This window comes from Geotrypetes seraphini, chromosome 4, assembly GCF_902459505.1.
Source record: "Geotrypetes seraphini chromosome 4, aGeoSer1.1, whole genome shotgun sequence".
NCBI lineage: Eukaryota > Metazoa > Chordata > Amphibia > Gymnophiona > Dermophiidae > Geotrypetes > Geotrypetes seraphini.
In genome coordinates, this window is record NC_047087.1 from 125,620,396 (window position 1) to 125,640,502 (window position 20,107).

The 20,107-nt window shown below is 45.9% G+C and overlaps 1 protein-coding gene across 1 annotated transcript in view; it reads right to left on the reverse strand.

The window, feature by feature from the left end:
• Positions 1-313: 313 nt before the first annotated feature.
• DPT (dermatopontin) overlaps positions 314-20,107 on the reverse strand; it is a 56,793-nt gene continuing 36,999 nt past the window's right edge. Inside the window, exons 3-4 of the mRNA XM_033943292.1 lie at positions 5,078-5,185; positions 314-913 (exon numbers count right to left, since the gene is read on the reverse strand). Coding sequence (XP_033799183.1) covers positions 847-913; positions 5,078-5,185 — 175 coding nt within the window. The 3' untranslated portion in view covers positions 314-846. The remainder of the gene's footprint in view (positions 914-5,077; positions 5,186-20,107) is intronic.

The following is a 20,107-nucleotide window of genomic DNA, read 5'->3' on the forward strand; positions in this document are numbered from 1 at the left end:
TTTCTTGATTTATGACTTTTCCTTCATTTGCCCACAATGAAGGATCCTCTGTCTTTGTCCTAGGCTCTCTTAAATTCTGATACTGGTTTTCGCCATACTGTGCTATCTGTCCAAATATCTGAAAGAAAATTACAACACTATTTCTTCAGATCTGCTTGGTTCAATATAGAGAATGACACGGTGACAAAATTCATCACCGTTCCAGTCAATACGGATAACCGCGGGAAATAATCCCATGTCATTTTCTAGTGTCTATTTCAACCTCGGTCCTTCTACACCAGCATTCTTCAAAGCAAAGCTTGCGGGTCAGTGGTTGTGCCCAATTATACTCTGATTCTTTCCTCTCTCCTTAAAGAATGACATGAAGATGGTTTCTCGCGGTTATCCGCGGGGACGGGAACGGTGATGAATTTTGTCACCGTGTCATTCTCTAGTTCAATACAACTATGATGTCATAAATGGCATCACAGAGCCTGAACCAATTACAGAAGGACATCAGATGTCATATGTCACTTTTTCTAGCAATTGAGGGAAGCTGCTTATAGAATTTTAACTGCAGGAGATGATAGGTAAAACAAAGTCTGTTCACTCTTCTGTTGAAATGCTAACATTTGTCTTTATCAAAAAAAGTAAAGCAATTTATTACTGCAGAAGAAACGTGCAGTTCTTTAAGAGCAGAAAGTATTTTTTTTATAGTTTTTTGAAACATTACAAGAGTTCCTGGTGGGTGCAGTTTTTTGGGGTTTTTTTCAGTACTACTATGGTGCTGGATAGAATCGGAAGGTCTGAAGAAAGCAGACTCTGTGGTTGATTGCTGTTTCTTTGGTTGCTCAGTTTGGTACTTTTCTAATAGTTCTGGAATGTACAGTCGAAATCTGTCATTCTGCAAACTATGAACTTCCACAGGCGATCCCTGAAGAAAAAGAAACCCAGAAAATTAACTGTATTAGTACTATTTTTCTTCCAAAGTTTTCCCCTATTTTAAACCCTGTAAATTTCTCTTCTCCTCCAGATATCACAGCAACAGTCCATGTTTTCTGTGTAGCTGTGTGACTCCTGCATGGGAGTCACAGCTATATTTAAGCTATAAAATATAAATAAGTTATAAATAAAGAGAAAAGAAAACAAGAAAATTTAAAAATATATATTGAGTACTTTCCAGTCATGGGGAATGATGAAGAATTCCAACACCGCTGACTCGTTTTGAGGAAGTGGAATCAGAATTCCCATTGGATTGTACAGGCGAAGTTGTTGTTTAGGTCACTTCTCTGCTGAGAGCCAGGATGATGAGCCATCCATTCCATTCCATTAGTGACTTCTATTCCGCCAATACCTTGCAGTTCTAGGCGGATTACAAAAGAAGCTAACTGGACATTTCCAGGAAAATTACAAATTGGGGTGCTAATTACATGGTTGAGACTTTGTTGGAAAATTTACATCTGATAATGTCCTCTGCCAGCACAGAATTGTCCTTTAAACGCTAGCAAGTTCTATTCACTCTTATAACATGTGGTAGTCTTCCTGTGCCAAGCATTGCATCCACCCCCCTTCAGTCTGCTTCTTCTCTGGGATAAGCCAGACATGTCATTCTTCTAGCTCCACATTAGGAAAAACACATTCATCACTGAAGAACTGGGCATTTGGTGTCAGACAATATTACCAAGAGCATAAGAAGAGAACCAGTGGTCATGGAATCCTCCCCCACACACATACACCAAGTGCTGACCCAATGGGCCTTACTGAGGTACCAGCAGAACTAGCACGAGCAAGTGTGAAACATGATCACAATGCAAAGGGCTCTGTCAGAGTATTGGTGAGTTTTGGCATGCCTGCTCCACCCAATCTGGCTCCAACAAAGGGAGATAAACAGAAAGGTACAGAGTATGCTGCAAAATCAAATGAGTGTGGCTTTATTTCCAAAAATCATCAGAAATGTCTCCTCCTCAAATACAACTTCTAGTGTAGCAACACTGCCACAGACTCACTTGCAAGCCCTGAAAACATAGCTCAGGAATGGTCAGCAACTCTTGCATTTTCTCTGTGTTTTTCTCTCTGATAAGCTAGTTTCACTTTGTTGCCGCATTGAATGTGAAACTACTGTATTAAAATTTGGATCTACAGTCACTAAACAGGAATACAGAATGTATTTTGTTACTACAAACAGATATATATGAATTTAACTTTTGGTTGGATGTCGGACTACACATTTCTATGTCTGGATTGCTGGAAAGAAGGAGGGGGGAAGGATAAATACTATTCTTATGATGAGTCAGGGAAAATGAAATACAAGGTGTTAATGGGGTCACACATACAGCGCTAGAGGAGTAGAATTCAAGAGCAAAAGAACAAATGAAAGAGAACGAAAGAATAATGAAAAATAAAAATAAACAAAGAATGAAAAAGAAAGAACAAAATAATTTAAAAAATGAAAGAAAAAAGAAAAGCTGAGAAAGAAAGAAAAAGAATGAACAAAAAGAACGAAGGAAAAAGAGCAAACAAACGAAAGAGAATGAACAAACGAACAAGAGTGAGAAACCCAAATGAAAGGAAAAAAAAGAATGAAAGAAAAAGAACAAATGGAAAACAGAACAAAAGAAGGAAGAAAAAGAACAAATGAACAAAAAAATAACAAACAAAAAAGAACGAATGAAAGAATGAAAAAGAAAGAATGAAAGAATTGAACAAATGAGAAAGAATGCACGAATGAATGAACAAAAGAGTGAAAGAAAGAGAATGCATGAATGAACAAGAATGAAAGAATGAATGAACAAAAGAAAAAGAAAAAAGAATGAAAGAAAAAAAGAACGAAAGAAAAAAATAGCAAAAGAATGAAAAAGAATAATGAAAAAATGAGCACAAAAGAAAAAAAGAATGAACAAAACAAATGAATGAAAGAAAAAAAGAATGATGCACGAATGAATGAACAAAAGAGTGAAAGAAAGAGAATGCATGAATGAACAAGAATGAAAGAATGAATGAACAAAAGAAAAAGAAAAAAGAATGAAAGAAAAAAAGAACGAAAGAAAAAAATAGCAAAAGAATGAAAAAGAATAATGAAAAAATGAGCACAAAAGAAAAAAAGAATGAACAAAACAAATGAATGAAAGAAAAAAAGAATGAAAAAGAGACTGAAAGAAAGAAAATAAAAGAATGAAAAAGAAATGACAGAACAAAAAAAACAAACAAATGAATAAGAGAAAATGAACGAACGAACAAAAGATCAAACGAAAGAGAAAGAACAAACAAATGAAAATGAATGAACAAATGAAAAAGAAAGAAAAAGAATGAACAGAAGAAAGAATGAAAACATAGAAATATGATGGAAGATAAAGGCCAAATGGCCTATCCAGTCTGCCCATCCACTATCTCCTCCTCTCCCTAAGAGTTTCCACATGCTTTCTTGAATTCAGACACAGCTTTTGTCTCTACCTTCTCTACTGGGAGACTAATTCACGCATCTACCACCCTTTTGGTAAGAAAGTATTTACTTAGATTACTCCAGAGTCTATCACTTTTTAACTTCATCCTATGCCCTCTCATTCTGGAGCTTCCTTTCAAATGAAAGAGACTCGCCTCATGCACATTTATACCAGGTAGATATTTAAATGTCTCTATCATATCTCCCCTCTCTTGCCTTTCCTCCAAAGTATACATATTGAGATCTTTAAGTCTGTTCCCATACGCCTTACGACGAAGACCATTGACCATTTTAGTAGCCTTCCTCTGGACTGACTCCATCCTGTTTATAGCTTTTTAATGGTGCGGTGAGATCTCACTAGAGTCTTACACAGGCGCATCAATATCTCCTTTTTCCTACTGGCCATTCCTCTCCCTATTCACCAGAGCATCTTAGCTTTCACCATTGCCTTTTCAACCTGTTTGGCCACTTTAAGATCATCACTTACTATCACTCCTATGCACTCCATATACTGTGGTGCATCTTTGGAGGGGACTTCATGCTCCCCATTCCTGCATATTTGGAAAGTACATACCTGGTCTTGGGCATATGGCCCCCTGAAAGAGAAATTTGGCCATCGTCCAATGTGACATGCAGATACCCTGAAATCCACCTATAGGTGCACAGTGACTAGAATACTTGGATGCTTGCAATGGGTTACAACATGTTTATTTGTATTTTAAAACAAACATCCTCTTGTAAAGCCTGCATCTACAAATCAAGAGTTCATGGAAGTTTGACAAAATTTTACATGAAGAATCTCAGTATGTTATTAAATGAGACTGCCTGTATCTCATCAATGAGATACTGGATTGTAGTGGTATACTGGCTGTTTGGTATTGTGCATTGATGCTTCTGCATTCTTGGTGTTTATGGCTGGATGTGAGCTGCTGAATTGACTCTTCCTAGAAGACAAATACATTTTGTGTTATTTGGGTCATCTTCTCTGTGTCTCATCCACTCGTGGAAGCAGGTTTTTTCTGCACCTATAGCATCTGTCAAGAATGAAGAATGTCAGTTTGTGGTCTGAAACCAGTCCCATGGTCCCCATTGCACCTGGTAATTTCTGTAGCCTTAGTCAAACTGGTCATTTGTTGGCGAGTATCAAGCTTTATTCTCTGCAGAAAACAAATACCCTTTATTTAAAAGTGGATCATGGGGAGACTGTAAACCGGCCTGCACCTTTTATTGACTCCTTGCATGTAAGTTATTGCTACAGAGGTAAGAAAATACATGTAGCCATTGCTCACAGTACTTTCTCCTTTAAATCATTCTAGCCTCTAGTACTGCTTTCAGTGCTTACTTGCCTTTTCTTTCAAACAAAGTAGTCCCCTCCCTTGTCCATACTGACTGTTTTGTAGAGGTTGTTGAACATGAAGATGTGTCTTGAGGTTGAAAAGGTTGAGAAACACTACCTTTGTGTAATCAAAGAATCAAACACTTTATTTAAAAAAGGGTAAACTATTATTTGTTGCTTTATTTATGTACCCAAAGATGCCAAGGAAACATGTTATTTGGAGATGGCTCTCATATTTGCTGGGGAAGAGGCAACACTTTTATCAAACCCCATTCTCAAGTGCTTTATCCATAATCAGTGATTCTCTCCCAAAGCTTACTGACCTGTCCACACCTGAGAAAGTGGTGGTTGCACCCCTGACATAATACCCATTTCCATCTAGGGCCATGTCCATATCTTCTCCATAATGGCCTGGATGCTCTGTCGTCAGCCTGTTATTGAGAAAGAAAGAATAATGTGTAAGCCTCACAAAGAACCCCCTCCCCTCATCCCAAACCAGCATAAGAGGTAGTGTGATATACAAGGGTGGTTGAAAAGTTTGGTAAAAAAACCAAGTTAAACAAATATTTTTTTTTTAAAAAACAGTTATAGTTCTCAACATAGTCTCCATCGAAGGCTGTACACTTAGGGGTCCTTTTACTAAGGCGCACCAGTGCGTCTTAGCACGCGCTAAATGTTAATGCGTGCCAACGCATCCATTATATCCTATAGACGCATTAGCATGCGTTAGCATTTATTGCGTGCTAATTTTTAGGACCCCTTAGTTCAGCGAGTATCCAGTTTTTCCATCCCATCGGAAAAATAGGTTTTGTCAAATTAAAAAAAAAAATAGTTGTTTAACTTGTATTTTAACTTTTCCAATCTCCCTCGTAGATATATGACCTCTTAGCCCAGTACTTCCCAAATGTCCTGGGGATGCCATTGTCAGTTTAGAACAGGCATGTCCAGCCTTTTTCTATCAGGGGCCACATTTTATATTCTGTAAAATTGGGAGGGCCAAAAATGCACCACTGTATTTTGCCATATGCTTCATCAAATAGTGGTAAAATACAACAGTGTTGTGCTTTCCCAGCTAATCTCTCTCTCTCATCTACCTGCAGCCTTCATCCAATCTACTTGCTGTCTCTCATATACATCCTCCTCCCCCCCAAGGCTTTATACAGTCTCCTTCCCCTCACTTGGCTTCAGTTGCAGAACAAACAATGGGCTTCCTGATTCCCCAGCATGATTCAGCTTTCTGCAAATTTGAGCTGCATGATGCCAGAAATTCAGGTTGGTCTCGTGGTTGCAGCAGCAGTAGTAGGAAGAGGTGGTAGGAGTTCATTGACAAAGTTGGAGGGAGGGGGATGTAGACGTATCCCTGTATCACCCTTTGGAGGCCTGCAGCTTTGCTAAGCTGTGAATCATCTTTTTTTTTAACTATGACATCATAGATCCTACTCTGCTACTTGGATACAAAATGTTTGCTACCTCTGCTGGACCAGGCTAGCCTGAGAAAGTGTGTAGGAGCAAGATTTATAGGCACTGAGGTTGTGGGTTCAAACTCACACTGCTTCTTGTGACCTTTGGCAATCATTAATCCCCCCATTGCCCCAGGTGCATTAGATAGATTGTGATCCCACCAGGACAGATAGGGAAAATGCTTGAGTACCTGAATAAATTCATGTAAACTGTTCTGAGCTCCCCTGGGAGAACAGTATAGAAAATTGAATAATAAATAAATCATTGACAAAGTTGGAGGGAGGGGGATGTAGACATATCCCTGTATCATCCTTTGGAGGCCTGCAGCTTTGCTAAGCTGTGAACCATCTTTTCTTTGACTATGACATCATAGATCCTACTCTGCTACTTGGATACAAAATGTTTGTTGACAACCAAGGTTAGCTACCTCTGCTGGACCAGGCTAGCCTGAGAAACTGTGTAGGAGCAAGATTTATAGGCATTGCTCTGACATCTGTCCTGTTTTCTTATCATCTTGGCAGGACATTCTGCACCAGCCCTAATAAAGAGACGATCCATCTATTCGCCTATGCACCATCTTTTATGTGTGCCTGATCATAAGGCTACTGGATGAGTCCAGATTGGTCCATGTAGTCACCTGGCCATGACTGGAGAGATTCCGTACCAGGCTAAACTCAGTTTGGGTTTGGTTTTGGGAGGAAAAGGAAGAAAAGAAAAAAGGAGAAGATTTTATGATTGGCTTGCACATCTCTATGAAGAGAAGGACTGAATTGTCTGTGTAGCTTATAGATTTTGTCTGTATGTGCTATGACCTACACCAGAAAGAATTCTGCAACTGAGTATTTACTGGTTGTTATCAGACTTAGAATCCTATAGCCTTGGCAGTGCAAAGACTTGAAACTTACTTATACATGGAACCCTAGGCTTGCTATGAGCTTGTAGCCCTGAAGAAGAATTGTGTCATCACCATCAGATGCTGTTCCAGCTGATCTGAGGGTGAGAATGTGATACCTTGTACAGTTTCAGGGACTAGTTAGACAGGACCTTTGCTAGCTAAGGACTGGTAATTCTGGGACTCATGGTAATTAGCCTAATATACAGTATAATTGCTGCTTGTGATATCTTCTCAGGAAATTAGTGTAACAAAATATATTTTGTAGTGTTACTTTAGAGATTTTCAGTGTTACCAGTTCTATCCATATATATTTTTATGTAATCATTAGTACATTTTTGTAACCCGCTTGTCATATTTCTAAGTATTGTTATTATTTAATAAATAATATAATCACACATTGGCATTATTCTTCTATCGCTAATAAGACAGCCATAGTAGAATTTCAGGGTTATAAGAGGTGGATGATTGTTCCTTGGCCAATGGAGCAATATCAAGTAGGCAGCCCAAACATAGTGGATTAGTATGAGTACATACTTTTATGCCTTGGGCTGCGGGAATAGCTGGGCCTATTCTGGTTGGCTCAGGCGCCTCAGGTCCCACCTGTGGGCAGGGTTTGAGCCGCCTGGGCCAGTCCAGCCCCATTCCGGAGCCGGCTGCCTGCTGGACGGGTGGGCTTGGCACCCGTCCGTCCAACCGTTTACAAGGTATGGGGGGTGGAATTGGGGTGGGGAGATCGTGGGGTCGGGGGGTCAGCAGGGGGCGATCGGGGGTTCGGGGGGGGCGGTCATGGAGGGGTCGATTTGAGGGCAGGAGGGCCTGGGATCCCTCCTGCCTGTATTTTAGTGGGGGTGGGGGTAGGGGGGTCCACCTGAGTAGAAGGGCTTGGGCTCCCTCCTGCCCGATCTTGTAGGGGGTGGGGGGTCGTGTGGCCAGGAGGGCTTGGGCTCCTCCTGGCCCCATCGGACTCGGGGGGGGATTGGGGATTGCGGGGCAGGAGGGTTTGGGCTCCCTCCTGCCCCGAACATAATCGGGGGTTCGGGGGGGCCTTGGGGCAAGAGGGCTTGGGCTCCCTCCTGCCCCAAATGTAATCGGGGGTTCAGGGGGGTCGCGGGGCAGGAGGGCTTGGGCTCTCTTCTGCCCCAAACATAATTAGGGGTTCGGGCGGGCTTCGGGGCTGGAGGGCTTGGGCTCCCTCCTGCCCTGATGTCGTGTGGGGGAGTGGATTCTGTAACCGGTGTTGTTTTTGACAGACAGAATCCAGCTTTTAGGTGAAAGACTGGCTCCTCCTTCACCTAAAAGCCCTTGTTTTGGATGTTTGGGGCTTAGGCTTTTTATAGGTTGATTATATGGTATAAGTTTAGAAGTGGTGGTGGTCTGGGCATTTAAACAGCTGAACGTAGAGGCAGGCCATTATCAAAAAAGACCTCCTTTTGGACGTTTTTAAAAAATAATGGACATTTTCCCTGCTTCTACTTTCAACGTTTAAGGCCTTAGGCCAAAAAGCACAGTTACTTACCGTAACAGGTGTTATCCAGGGACAGCAGGCATATATTCTCACATGTGGGTGACGTCATCTACGGAGCCCCAGCGCGGACAGCTTTTCAAGCAAACTTGATTGAAGTTTCAAGTTTGCACACTGCACCACGCATGTGCTAGCCTTCTTGCCCACTAGAGGGCGCATCCCCACCTCGTGGTCCTCAGTTCCATATCATAGCAACAAAAGCCATCCCCGGGGAGGTGGGCGGGTTGTGAGAATATATGCCTGCTGTCCCTGGATAACACCTGTTACGGTAAGTAACTGTGCTTTATCCCAGGACAAGCAGGCATGATATTCTCACATGTGGGTGACCTCCAAGTCAACCAAAAAAGGGTAGGTGGGAGGATGGCAAATTATGAAAACAGATTACGTAACACCGACTGGCCAAACCGGCCATCGCTTCTGGACAAAGTGTCCAGACAGTAGTGGGAGGTGAACGTATGAACCGAAGACCAAGTGGCAGCTTTACAAATGTCCTCCATAGGCGTGGATCGGAGGAAAGCCACGGAAGCTGCCATCGCTCGGACTTTATGACCCGTAACTCGACCCGAAAGCGGGAGACCAGCCTGAGCGTAGCAAAAAGAAATACAAGCAGCTAACCAGTTTGACAAGGTGCGCTTTGAAACCGGGTGTCCTAACCGATTTGGATCAAAGGACAAAAACAATTGAGGAACCTTCCGATAAGACTTGGAGCGTTGAAGATAAAAAGCCAACGCCCTCTTGCAGTCAAGCGTATGAAGCGCCACTTCACCAGGATGAGAATGGGGCTTCGGAAAAAACACCGGAAGGACAATAGACTGATTGAGGTGGAAATCAGACACAACTTTAGGTAAAAATTTTGGATGGGTGCGAAGAACCACCTTATCATGATGAAACACCGTGAAAGGAGGATCCGCCACCAAGGACTGCAGCTCACTAATCCGACGAGCAGACGTGAGCGCAATTAAAAAGACCACTTTCCAAGTGAGAAACTTTAGATGCGACTTGTCTATGGGCTCAAAGGGAGGCTTCATCAGCTGAGCCAAGACCACATTAAGATCCCACACCACCGGAGGAGGTTTCAGAGGAGGATGGACATTCACTAACCCCTTCATGAAACGAGTCACCAGAGGATGAAGAGAGAGAGAACGACCCTCAAGGTGCTGATGGAATGCAGCAATGGCACTGAGATGTACCCGAATAGAAGTCGTCTTCAGGCCAGACTCAGATAAATGCAATAGATAGTCCAGAACCGAAGACACAGGCACCGAACTCGGTTCCAAACGATTCAAGGAACACCAGGACTTAAACCTAGTCCACTTCTGGGCATAACAAAGCCGAGTCGAGACCTTGCGCGAGGCCTCCAAAATCTCCCTCACGGCCCGAGACACCGGAATCGAAGTCAGGGGGAGAGAAACCAAGCAGTCAGATGTAAAGACTGAAGATTGGGATGTAACAGCGAACCCCGACTCTGAGACAGCAGAGAGGGAAACACCGGCAGAAGTAGAGGTTCCCTGGCACTGAGTTGAAGAAGCAGGGAGAACCAGGGCTGCCTGGGCCAACGAGGCGCAATGAGGATCATGGAGGCTCCGGTCGATCTGAGATGAACCAGCGTTCTCAAAATCAGAGGAAACGGCGGAAACGCATAAAGGAACCTCCCCTCCCATTCGAGGAGGAACGCATCCGCCTCGAGACGATCCGGAGAGTAAATCCGAGAGCAATAAAGAGGCAGCTTGCGAGTCTCTGGAGAGGCAAACAGATCCATCTGAGGAGTTCCCCAGCGGTCGAAGACCTCGCGAAGTACTCGGGAGTTCAGAGACCATTCGTGCGGCTGGAGAAGACGACTGAGTTTGTCTGCCAGCTGGTTCTGTTCTCCCTGAATGTACACCGCCCGCAGGAATATGTTCTGGGAGATCGCCCATTCCCAAAGGCGAAGAGACTCCTGACACAGAGGCCAAGAGCCCGTACCCCCTTGTTTATTGACATAGTACATCGCCACTTGGTTGTCCGTCCGCACGAGCACCACCTGGTCGTGCAGCAGGTGGACAAACGCTCGTGCGGCCAGGAAAATGGCTCGAAGCTCCAGCACATTGATGTGACAACGGCGGTCCTCTGCCGACCACAGACCCTGCGTCCTCAGGCCGTCCAGATGGGCTCCCCACGCGTACTCGGAGGAGTCCGTGGTCAGGACCTTGCTGTGAGGCGGAACGAGAAACAGCAAACCCCCGGACAGATTGGAAGAGCCGGTCCACCAACGGAGCGATCGACGTAAACAAGGAGTCACTGATATCCGGGAAGACACCGGATCGCGATCCTGCCGCCACTGTGACGCTAGCGTCCACTGCGCGAGCCGCAGGTGCAAGCGAGCGAAAGGCGTGACGTGAACCGTCGACGCCATGTGACCCAGCAAAATCATCATGTTCTGGGCCGACACCTCCGACTGCCCTTGACAGTGGCGGCTCCACCGAAGCAGAGCCTCCCGCCGAGGCGTGGGGAGAAAAGCGCGGAGGTGAACCGTGTCCAGCACGGCTCCAATGAATTGGAGAGACTGCGCCGGGTACAATTGAGACTTGGGAAAGTTCACTTCGAACCCCAGGTCCTGCAGAAGACTGATAGTCTGTTGGGTCGCTAAGATAACCCCCTCCCTGGACGGGGCCTTGATCAGCCAATCGTCCAGGTAGGGAAAGACCTGTAGACCCCGCGAGCGCAGGGCCGCCGCAACCACTACCATACACTTGGTGAATACCCGAGGGGACGATGCCAGACCGAAGGGAAGAACCCGATACTGCAGGTGCAACTCCCCGACTTGAAAACGCAAGAACCTGCGGCAAGCGGGATGCACCGGAACATGGGTGTACACTTCCTTTAAGTCCAGGGAGCACATCCAATCCCCCTCCTCCAACAGCGGATAGAGAACCGGAAGCGATAACATACGGAACTTCTCCCGGACCAGGAACTTGTTGAGCTTCCGGAGGTCCAAAATGGGGCGCAAGTCCCCGGTCTTTTTTGGGACTAAAAAGTAACGGGAGTAAAACCCCTGGCCCATCTGCTCGCGAGGCACCACCTCGACCGCCCGGAGGCTCAACAGGGCCCTGGCTTCTTCCATGAGAAGGGCCAACTGGCTCCGATTGGGAGGGCAAGCTCCAGGAGGCAAGTCCGGAGGCGGACTGGAGAAGTTGAGTGAATAGCCCTCTGAGATTGTCCGGAGCACCCACGCGTCTGACGTAATCGCAGACCAGGCCCCGGCAAAGGCCGTCAGCCGACCCCCGATGGGAAGGGGGTGGCACGATGTCGCGGCGGGGGCCCGCCCCCGACCGCCCACCCCGTCAAAAGGACGGCGCGGCCTTGGCCGCCCCCTGCGCAACGGGCTTAGAGGGGCCACCTCTAGTCTGTTGGGGTGGACGCCGTGGCGGCGGTCTGGAAAAGGCCGGCGTAGACTTCTGGGGGTACCTTCTCGGGGGCTACCGGAAGGGACGCTGGGCAGGGGCCTTAGGCTTCGGGCGCACCAGAGATGCCAGAGAGCGCTCCTGTTCGGAAAGCCTCTTGGTCGCCGCATCCAAAGATTCGTCGAACAATTCCGACCCAACGCACGGCAAGTTAGCCAGGCGTTCCTGCAAATGCGCCTCCATCTCGAGGGTACGGAGCCACGCTAACCGGCGCATGGCCACCGCACAGGCCGATACCCTCGAGGCAAGTTCAAACGCATCGTAAACTGCGTGGAACAAATATAGGCGCAGCTGGGCCAGGTTAGAGCTGAAGGTGGCAAACCTGTCCCTATGCGACTCTGGTATCACCTCACGAAAGGAGGGGAGGTCCTTCACCATCGTACGTAGGAAAGACGAGTACGAAAAGGCGTAGTTCAGGACCCTCGTTGCCATGAGCGAGTTCGCATAGAGACGACGCCCGAATTTGTCTAAGGTCCGGCCCTCCCTACTCGGCGGAACCGCGGCTGAGACCCTGGAGGGCTGCGATTTCTTAACCGCCGATTCCACTAGGAGCGAATTGTGAGAAAGTTGGCCCTTCTCGAAACCCTTGATGGGGAGGGTGCGATACTTCGACTCCATTTTTGAGGGGACCACAGCGACCGTCAAGGGAGCCTCCAGATTCCTCAGGAAGGTCTGGCAGAGGACCTTGTTAACCGGAAGGCGCGGGGATTCCCGAGGTGGGGCAGGAAGATCCTGCTCCTCCAAAAACTCCTTGGTGTAAGCGGACCCTTCCGACAAGTCTACACCCAAAGCCGCCGCCATATCCTGCACGAACCTCGTAAAAGAGGAAGGTTTAGCAGGAGGAGAGGGAGACCGAGACTTCCCGGCGGAACCGAAGGGAGAGGCCTCGTGAGAATATCTGGGCTCCCTACCAGACCCCGACCCCAACGAGGCACAGTCCTGCGACCTCGACGGAGTCGGAGACCGGGTGCGTCTAAAGGAACCTCTCGGGGATCCCCCCGGGGTCCTAGGCACCGAAGCCCGACCCTTCGGTCCCGGCGAGGAGGCCCGGGAGCTCTCCCTGGCCGGAGACCGGAATAAGACGGGGTTATCCACCCGCAGGTCCTTCACCTGCAAGGCCTCGGCCCCGGCCGGCGACGAGCGACCGCGCCGCCGAGGCGAGGCCCGAGACCGCTTGGCCTTCCTCGGCCGGCGCCTCGCCCGAGACCTGCCCGAGGGCGACGACCCCCGCGAGGACTCAGAGGATGAAGACGAGATCCTCCGCACCCGGCGCACCTTGTCTTTCGGGCGCACACTACGCTCCGGCGGATCCCGCGAAGCCGGGTCCGAGGGTACTGCCGAGGTCGAGGCCGTGGGCGCCTCGGGAGCCGAAGCCCCGGTACCCGAGGCCGAGGTCGTCAACTGCGGGGCCACCGAGGCCGGAGCAGCCGAGGCCGAAGCCTGCTGCAGATGTTCAATGGCCCCGGTGAGCTCCGAGGCGATTAACGCCCGGAGCAAGTCTTGAAACACAGGGATTGACATTCCCTGTGGCAAGACCTGCCGCTGCTCCTTGGAGGGCGACCTCGGTCTCGAGTATTCCCTCGGGGCGGCGGATGTGGGCATCTTGGGCTTAACAGAGGTGGACCCTCCCGCCGAAGAGCCCGAGGATGGCTTTTTAGATGATCCAGGAGCTGAGGAGGGAAGTGGAGACTTACCCGAGGCCTTGGATGAGGCCGGCTGCTTCGATGGCAACGAGGCCCGAGGCGAAGCCGATGGTCCCGAAGCTGAGGTCGAGGCCGATGTCGAGGCCGAGGTCAAGGCCGGGGCCGAAGCCGAGGCCGAACTCGAGGCCTTCCCGGGCGGGGACTCGACCGAGAAAAGTTCTGCCATGCGGGCTTTTCGGCGCTTGAGTGCCCGCTTCTGGAAGGTGGCACACTTCTCGCAGGACGCTGTAGGGTGTTGGGGCCCCAAGCACCTCAAACAGCACCTGTGCGGATCAGTGATTGATAGGAGCCGTTCACAGCGCCCGCACTTTTTAAAGCCCGTTACGGGCCGGGACATGGGCCCAAGGGAGGCCGGGAACAAGCGAGGTTCCTCGGCCACGGCTACCGGGAGCCCCCGGTAGCGATAAAATTCGAAAGGTTTTTTTTTTTTTTTTTTGAAAAGAAAGGAAAAAAAAGAATAAAGAAGACAAAAAAAAACGCAGCGACCGCGCGAAATACTCTACACAGCCGCGGCGACAGAAGGCACAAGAGCACAATTTTTTCCACAGGGCTTCTGGCTCCGCGGATGAAATTGAACTGAGGACCACGAGGTGGGGATGCGCCCTCTAGTGGGCAAGAAGGCTAGCACATGCGTGGTGCAGTGTGCAAACTTGAAACTTCAATCAAGTTTGCTTGAAAAGCTGTCCGCGCTGGGGCTCCGTAGATGACGTCACCCACATGTGAGAATATCATGCCTGCTTGTCCTGGGATAAGGGGACTTAAACGTTTTTTTTTTTATTTTGCCCCTTGCGTTATTAAACTAACTAATTAATTCATTGAATTAATTTATAAAAATATCTCTGAAAAATTAAATTAAAACAAAAAAATAGAAAAAAGCTAGTATATATGAACCAAAGTACAAACTGAAATTTTGATATGTTTGAACACAATAGAAATGACATACTCTAATAAGCACACATTTGAGCATTCAAATAAAATAGATATTTTACTCATATCAGTACAATACATCAACCTTCTAATCAAGCTAAGTAACTTACAAAAATTCAAATAAGATAAACCAATAAATACTGTAGTAAGTGTATGCCACTCACATATTACGACAGAGGAACACTATGGGCTCCTTTTACTAAGGTGCACTAGTGTTTATAGCGCACGCTAGCCGAAAAATTACCGCCTGCTTAAAAGGAAGTGGTAGTGGCTAGCACATGCGGCTAGCGTGCCTTTGTAAAAGGAGCCCTATATAAAGGAAGGAAAAGATCTCAGTAATGCTTTTCAGCGCGGGTTACTTATTAAACATCGTTGCCAATCAAGCACATAGTCATTAATCGGAAAAACCTTCCTTACAAATTATTGTGTCCTTTCATTCAACTTATGTGACTGTAAATATAACTATTTTTTTTTTTAAGTCAATCTTCCATTTTGTTTATACTTTGCTAGCAGAGCTGAAATAGTTCAAATCTTACCCCCTGTTCTACGAAGCCACGCTAGCGGTTTTTAGCACAGAGAGCCATGCTGAATGGCGTGCGCTGCTCCCGACGCTCATTCAGTTCCTATAAGCATCGGGAGCAGTGCGGCTCGCTGCACTAAAAACCTCTAGCAAGGTTTCGAAGAAGAGGGGGTTAGTGTTTCCATATCAACAACAAAAACATCTCAGCAGGAAAATAAGCTTTTTTTTGCAATACAACAAAACATCTTAATAGGCAGCTGAGAGAACAAGTATAGTTGAAACATGTAGATAGACAATTAGATAGAGCAAATTTGTTGGGATAAATATATGGGTGGCTAAACTGAAGCCAAATTATATGCACAGTTGAATAAAGTACGATTGTATGTGGAACTGGTCTTATTTACAAGGTGTGTAGCAAGTTAGTCCAGATGCTAAGTGAGCCACAGATATAAAGGCTTAGGAGAAGAACCAGGCCTTCACCTGCTTCCTGAAATAGAAGCAGCTTGAGTTAGGCCTGGGCCCTCTGGCAGTGAATTCCAGAGTGTGAGGCTCCTGAAAAAACCTGATGGTAGTTCTCAAAGACAAAAAAAATTGAAGGGAAAATCATGGCATTACTCCTCTTGCCAAAGCTTTAGTTACACAACTGTCACTGCTCAGAAAAAAAAAATTAACAAAGAACTTAACTTTGAAAGATTTTTTTTAGACACAAAGAAACAAGGTGCACAATCAAATTCCAACAGGGGCTACCTGTTTCACTGCAAAACTACCTCAGGTGAGTTCAACTTCAATTACTGAGTCATATTGAAAGCAAGTTATAATGAAGAAGGAAGATGAAATCCCCCGACTCATCCTTACAATGTAACCCCTGTTGGGATTGACTTCTGTACTCTGTTCCTTTGTGGCTGAAAGAAGTCTTCCAATGCAAGTTTTTGTTAGCATTTTTTTGCTAAGCAACGGGAGTTGTATGACTAAAGCTACTGCCAAGAGGGGTGGTGCCATGTTTTTCCTTTCAATTTTTGTGCCATTGTGAACTACCATAAGTTGTTTGGTAATACATTGTGTGGAAATTTTTTGACCAATGATTAAAGCTATTACTATTTGCTGTTCATAGAGTTTTGTTTGGCTGATGTCTTTTTCCCCCCTACTTTTTTAATAAGATAAAGTCAAATACATTGTGGGATTCATATAGAAACATGATGGCAGATCAAAGCCAAATGGTCCATCCAGTCTGCTCATCTGCAGCATCCACTATCTCCTCTTCCTAAGAGATCCCACATGCCTGTCCCATGCTTTCTTGAATTAAGATACAGTTTTTGTCTCTACCACCTCTATAGGGAGACTATTCCAAGCATCTACCACCATTTCTGTAAAAAAAAAAATTCCCTTAGATTACTCCTGAGCTTGTCACCTCTTAACTTTATCATATAATCTCTCATGCTGGAGTTTTCCTTCATTTGAAAAAGGCTCACCTCCTGTATATTAATGCCATGGAGATATTTAAACGTCTCTATCATATCCCCCTCCAGTCATGGTACATGGGCTTCTCATGCCACTGGGGCTTGCGCGCATATGAGAAGCTGAAAGCTATACTATCAGTAGTTTCACTACCAGCAGGGCCTCCCAAGGTGGACAGATTTCAGCGGAAATGTCAGACTAATGATATACCACACATCTGGGCAGCAGCAGATGGACAGTGTTGAAGGCAGTCGTGCTTGATGTGACAATGGTGACAACATTGAGATTATAATACGCAGAAGAAAGGTTTGTCAATCTACTTCTGTATTCTGCCAAGAAAACTTGATGATGAGACATAAAGAATTGATGTAGAGTGCTGGATGATGGTCTCCTCGGTCAGAATACACCATGCAACTAGGGAAGAGCTGATCATCATCCAGAGTATGCCCAGTGTTTATGAAGCTGACAGATCAAAGCTGCCTGGATGTTTTGATGCTGATATTGCTGGACAGAAAAGGGAGATCAGAAGTTGTAAAAATATTCTCAACATAGGAACTTGGAATGTACGAAGCATGAATCAAGGAAAATTGGAAATTGTTAAAAATCAAATGGGAAAACCAAAATTGATTTGATAGGGATCAGGCAGGACAGGGCCATTTTCAATCATACGAGCACTGGATCTGCTACTCTGGTCATGAAACACACAGGGAAAATGGCATGCCATTCATCCTCAAAAATAAGCTTTCAAAGACAATACTAAAGTACAATGTCATCAGTGATAGAGTCATGTCAATCCATCTACAGGGAAAGCTGATCAATGTCATCTTGATCCAAGTATGTGCTTGGATCTTCTTATCTTAACAGTTTAGAAGCTTTCAATAAACTATTTTCATCTCTGACAGAAATTAAATAAAAAAACTAGTGAACGACTGCAGATGATGAAATGCGTGTTTGCTTGTCAACTATCAAACGGCATTTTGACTTAATTTGCATTCAAAAACAAGCTCATCCATTGCTTTGATTCTATTCCATCTATTATAGTTTCATCTTTGTTACAATTACCCATACAAAAAACATTAAATAAATAACTCTCAAATTTAATTTTTTGTTGGTTTTTATAATTTCAATTATAATGTGCCACAAAAAGCATTTGTTCTGTTTAGTGCGTCGCGAAAAACATTTGCTCCATTTAGTGTGCTGGAACTAAAAAAGTTTGAGAGACACTGATCTAAGGTGTTTTTTGTACCTTAGGCAATAGGTTAGTGACATGCCTAGAGTCACAAGGAGCTGCAGTGGAAATCAAACCCAGTTCCCCAGGATCTTAGTCCACTGTACTAACCATTAGGTTACTCCTACCATAAGACCAGGGAAGGATTAACCAATAGGCCAAGTAGGCATGTGCCTAGGGCCCAAAATGGTCAGGGGGGCCCGATGAAGGAGGGCATCAACATTGTTTTTTCCAAACGGCGATGGGCCCCTCCAGCATCGATTGGCAACGCAGGCCCCACCCCGATCGGCAACGCGGCCCCCCCCCATCAACGGAAAGTAAGACAAGCAAGTTGCTTGCTTGTCTTACTTTCCATAAGAAAGGCAATGGGAACTGTAATTGTGCAAGCGGTGCTGCTTGCCCAAAGCTTCCCTCTGACGCAGCTTCCTGTTTCCGCCTGGGTGCATGGTGGGGTGGGGCGGGGCAGGGGGCCCAGTGTACTTATGTGCCTAGGGGCCCTCGAAGAATTAATCCTGCCCTGCATAAGACACTGGAAGTTGGACATGTGCTCTGAAATAGCCTATTACAGGGAACCACAAGAATATACAGGGACTTGAAGTTCTAACTAACTAACTAAAACGTATTCCCTGCCTCAATGAAAATGGGGCAGAACACACCAAACTCATGACCTGCCATGGAAACCATTGTACTTTTGGCAGTTTCCATTAGAGCTGCCTGATTCAGGAAAAAAAAAATTCAATATTTTGATTGATATGATTTGATTCACTTTCTGTGATATAGCTTTAAAATTAGCTAGAAAAATTGATCACATGAATTACATCATGTCCTCCTCTGCCCCCGGCTACCCCTCATCAGCTGCATGCTTTTCCCATCCTAGCAAGTTCATTTTGCAGCATCTTTACTCACCCCACCCCCACCCCCACCCCCTTTTCCCTCTCCAGCTCAACAACTCATGCTTACTGTCTAACACTTGTGCTTGCTGTCTAACACCAGCTTTGACAGGATATACATTTCAAATCTGATGTATTGAAATCACAAAATAGAAAATAAAATTATTTTTTCCAACCTTTTGTTGTCTGGTTATTTTATTATTCAAATCATGTTGGTCCCAGGCTCTGGTTTCTGCTTGTCTTCTGTTAACTTGTTCACCAGGGTCTCCTGCCCATTTGATATTTTCTTCTTTCTTTGTGCTCACCATCCATCTTCCATCTCTGTACCTTCCCTTTCCTTCTCTCTCCTCTTCGCTGCATGTCCAGTACCCCCCCAAAGGTCCAGCACCTCTCTCCCTTCCCCTCCCCTCCAATTCCAACCCTCAATCCAGTGACTTTCTCCCTTCCCTCTATCCCATGTGGCCAGCACCCTCTCTTTCTTTTCTTCCCTCCAGCCCCCCCCTATGTGGCCAGCACCATCACCCTCTCGTTTTCTTCCCCCAGCCCCCTACCCCATGTGGCCAGCTCCAGCACCTTCTCTCTCTCTTCCCATCTCTCCAGTCACCAACACTCCGACCTAGTCTGAACAAATAAATCAAGACGGTTATAAAATTAGTAGTATGTGTAAGCTTGAAATCTTTTAGTAACCTTCAGAGCTTTCTCATCTTCACACTGTGGCCCTTTATATGAAAACAGTTGGAGATCACTGCCTTTGGTTGCACTCTTTCTATCATGATGTCCTAACTTCCCTGTCTTGATAGTATCCTTCAAATATACCTCACTTAAAACCTCAAGTTATAGTTTAAAAGCTACTCCATCTCCTTTCAAAATGTTAGCACTAGCAGCCAGTTTCCACCCTGGTTAAGATGGAGCCAATCTTTTTGGAACAGGCTCCCCCTTTCTCAGAATATTTCCCAGTTCCTAATACATCTAAATCCCTCTTTTGTGTATCATCATCTCATCTATGCAGTGAGATTCTGGAGCTCTGGCTGATTCTTGGATCCTATGCATGAAACAGGGAGCATTTCTAACGTGACCATACATCCTGTTTTGAACGGGACCATCCATTTTTAACTAGCTTGTCCCATTGTCCGGAAGCAAAGCTTCGGGACACCAAAATGTTACATTTTTGAGCAACCCACTGCAGTGTTCTCCCTAGAGTAGGGGTGCCCAAAACGAAGGCAACACGAGTCGATCGCCCAGGAACAACGCCAATGCAGGAACAGATCGGGTGCATGCAGCGACTGCACGAGCCTTCCCCCCTCCCCCCATG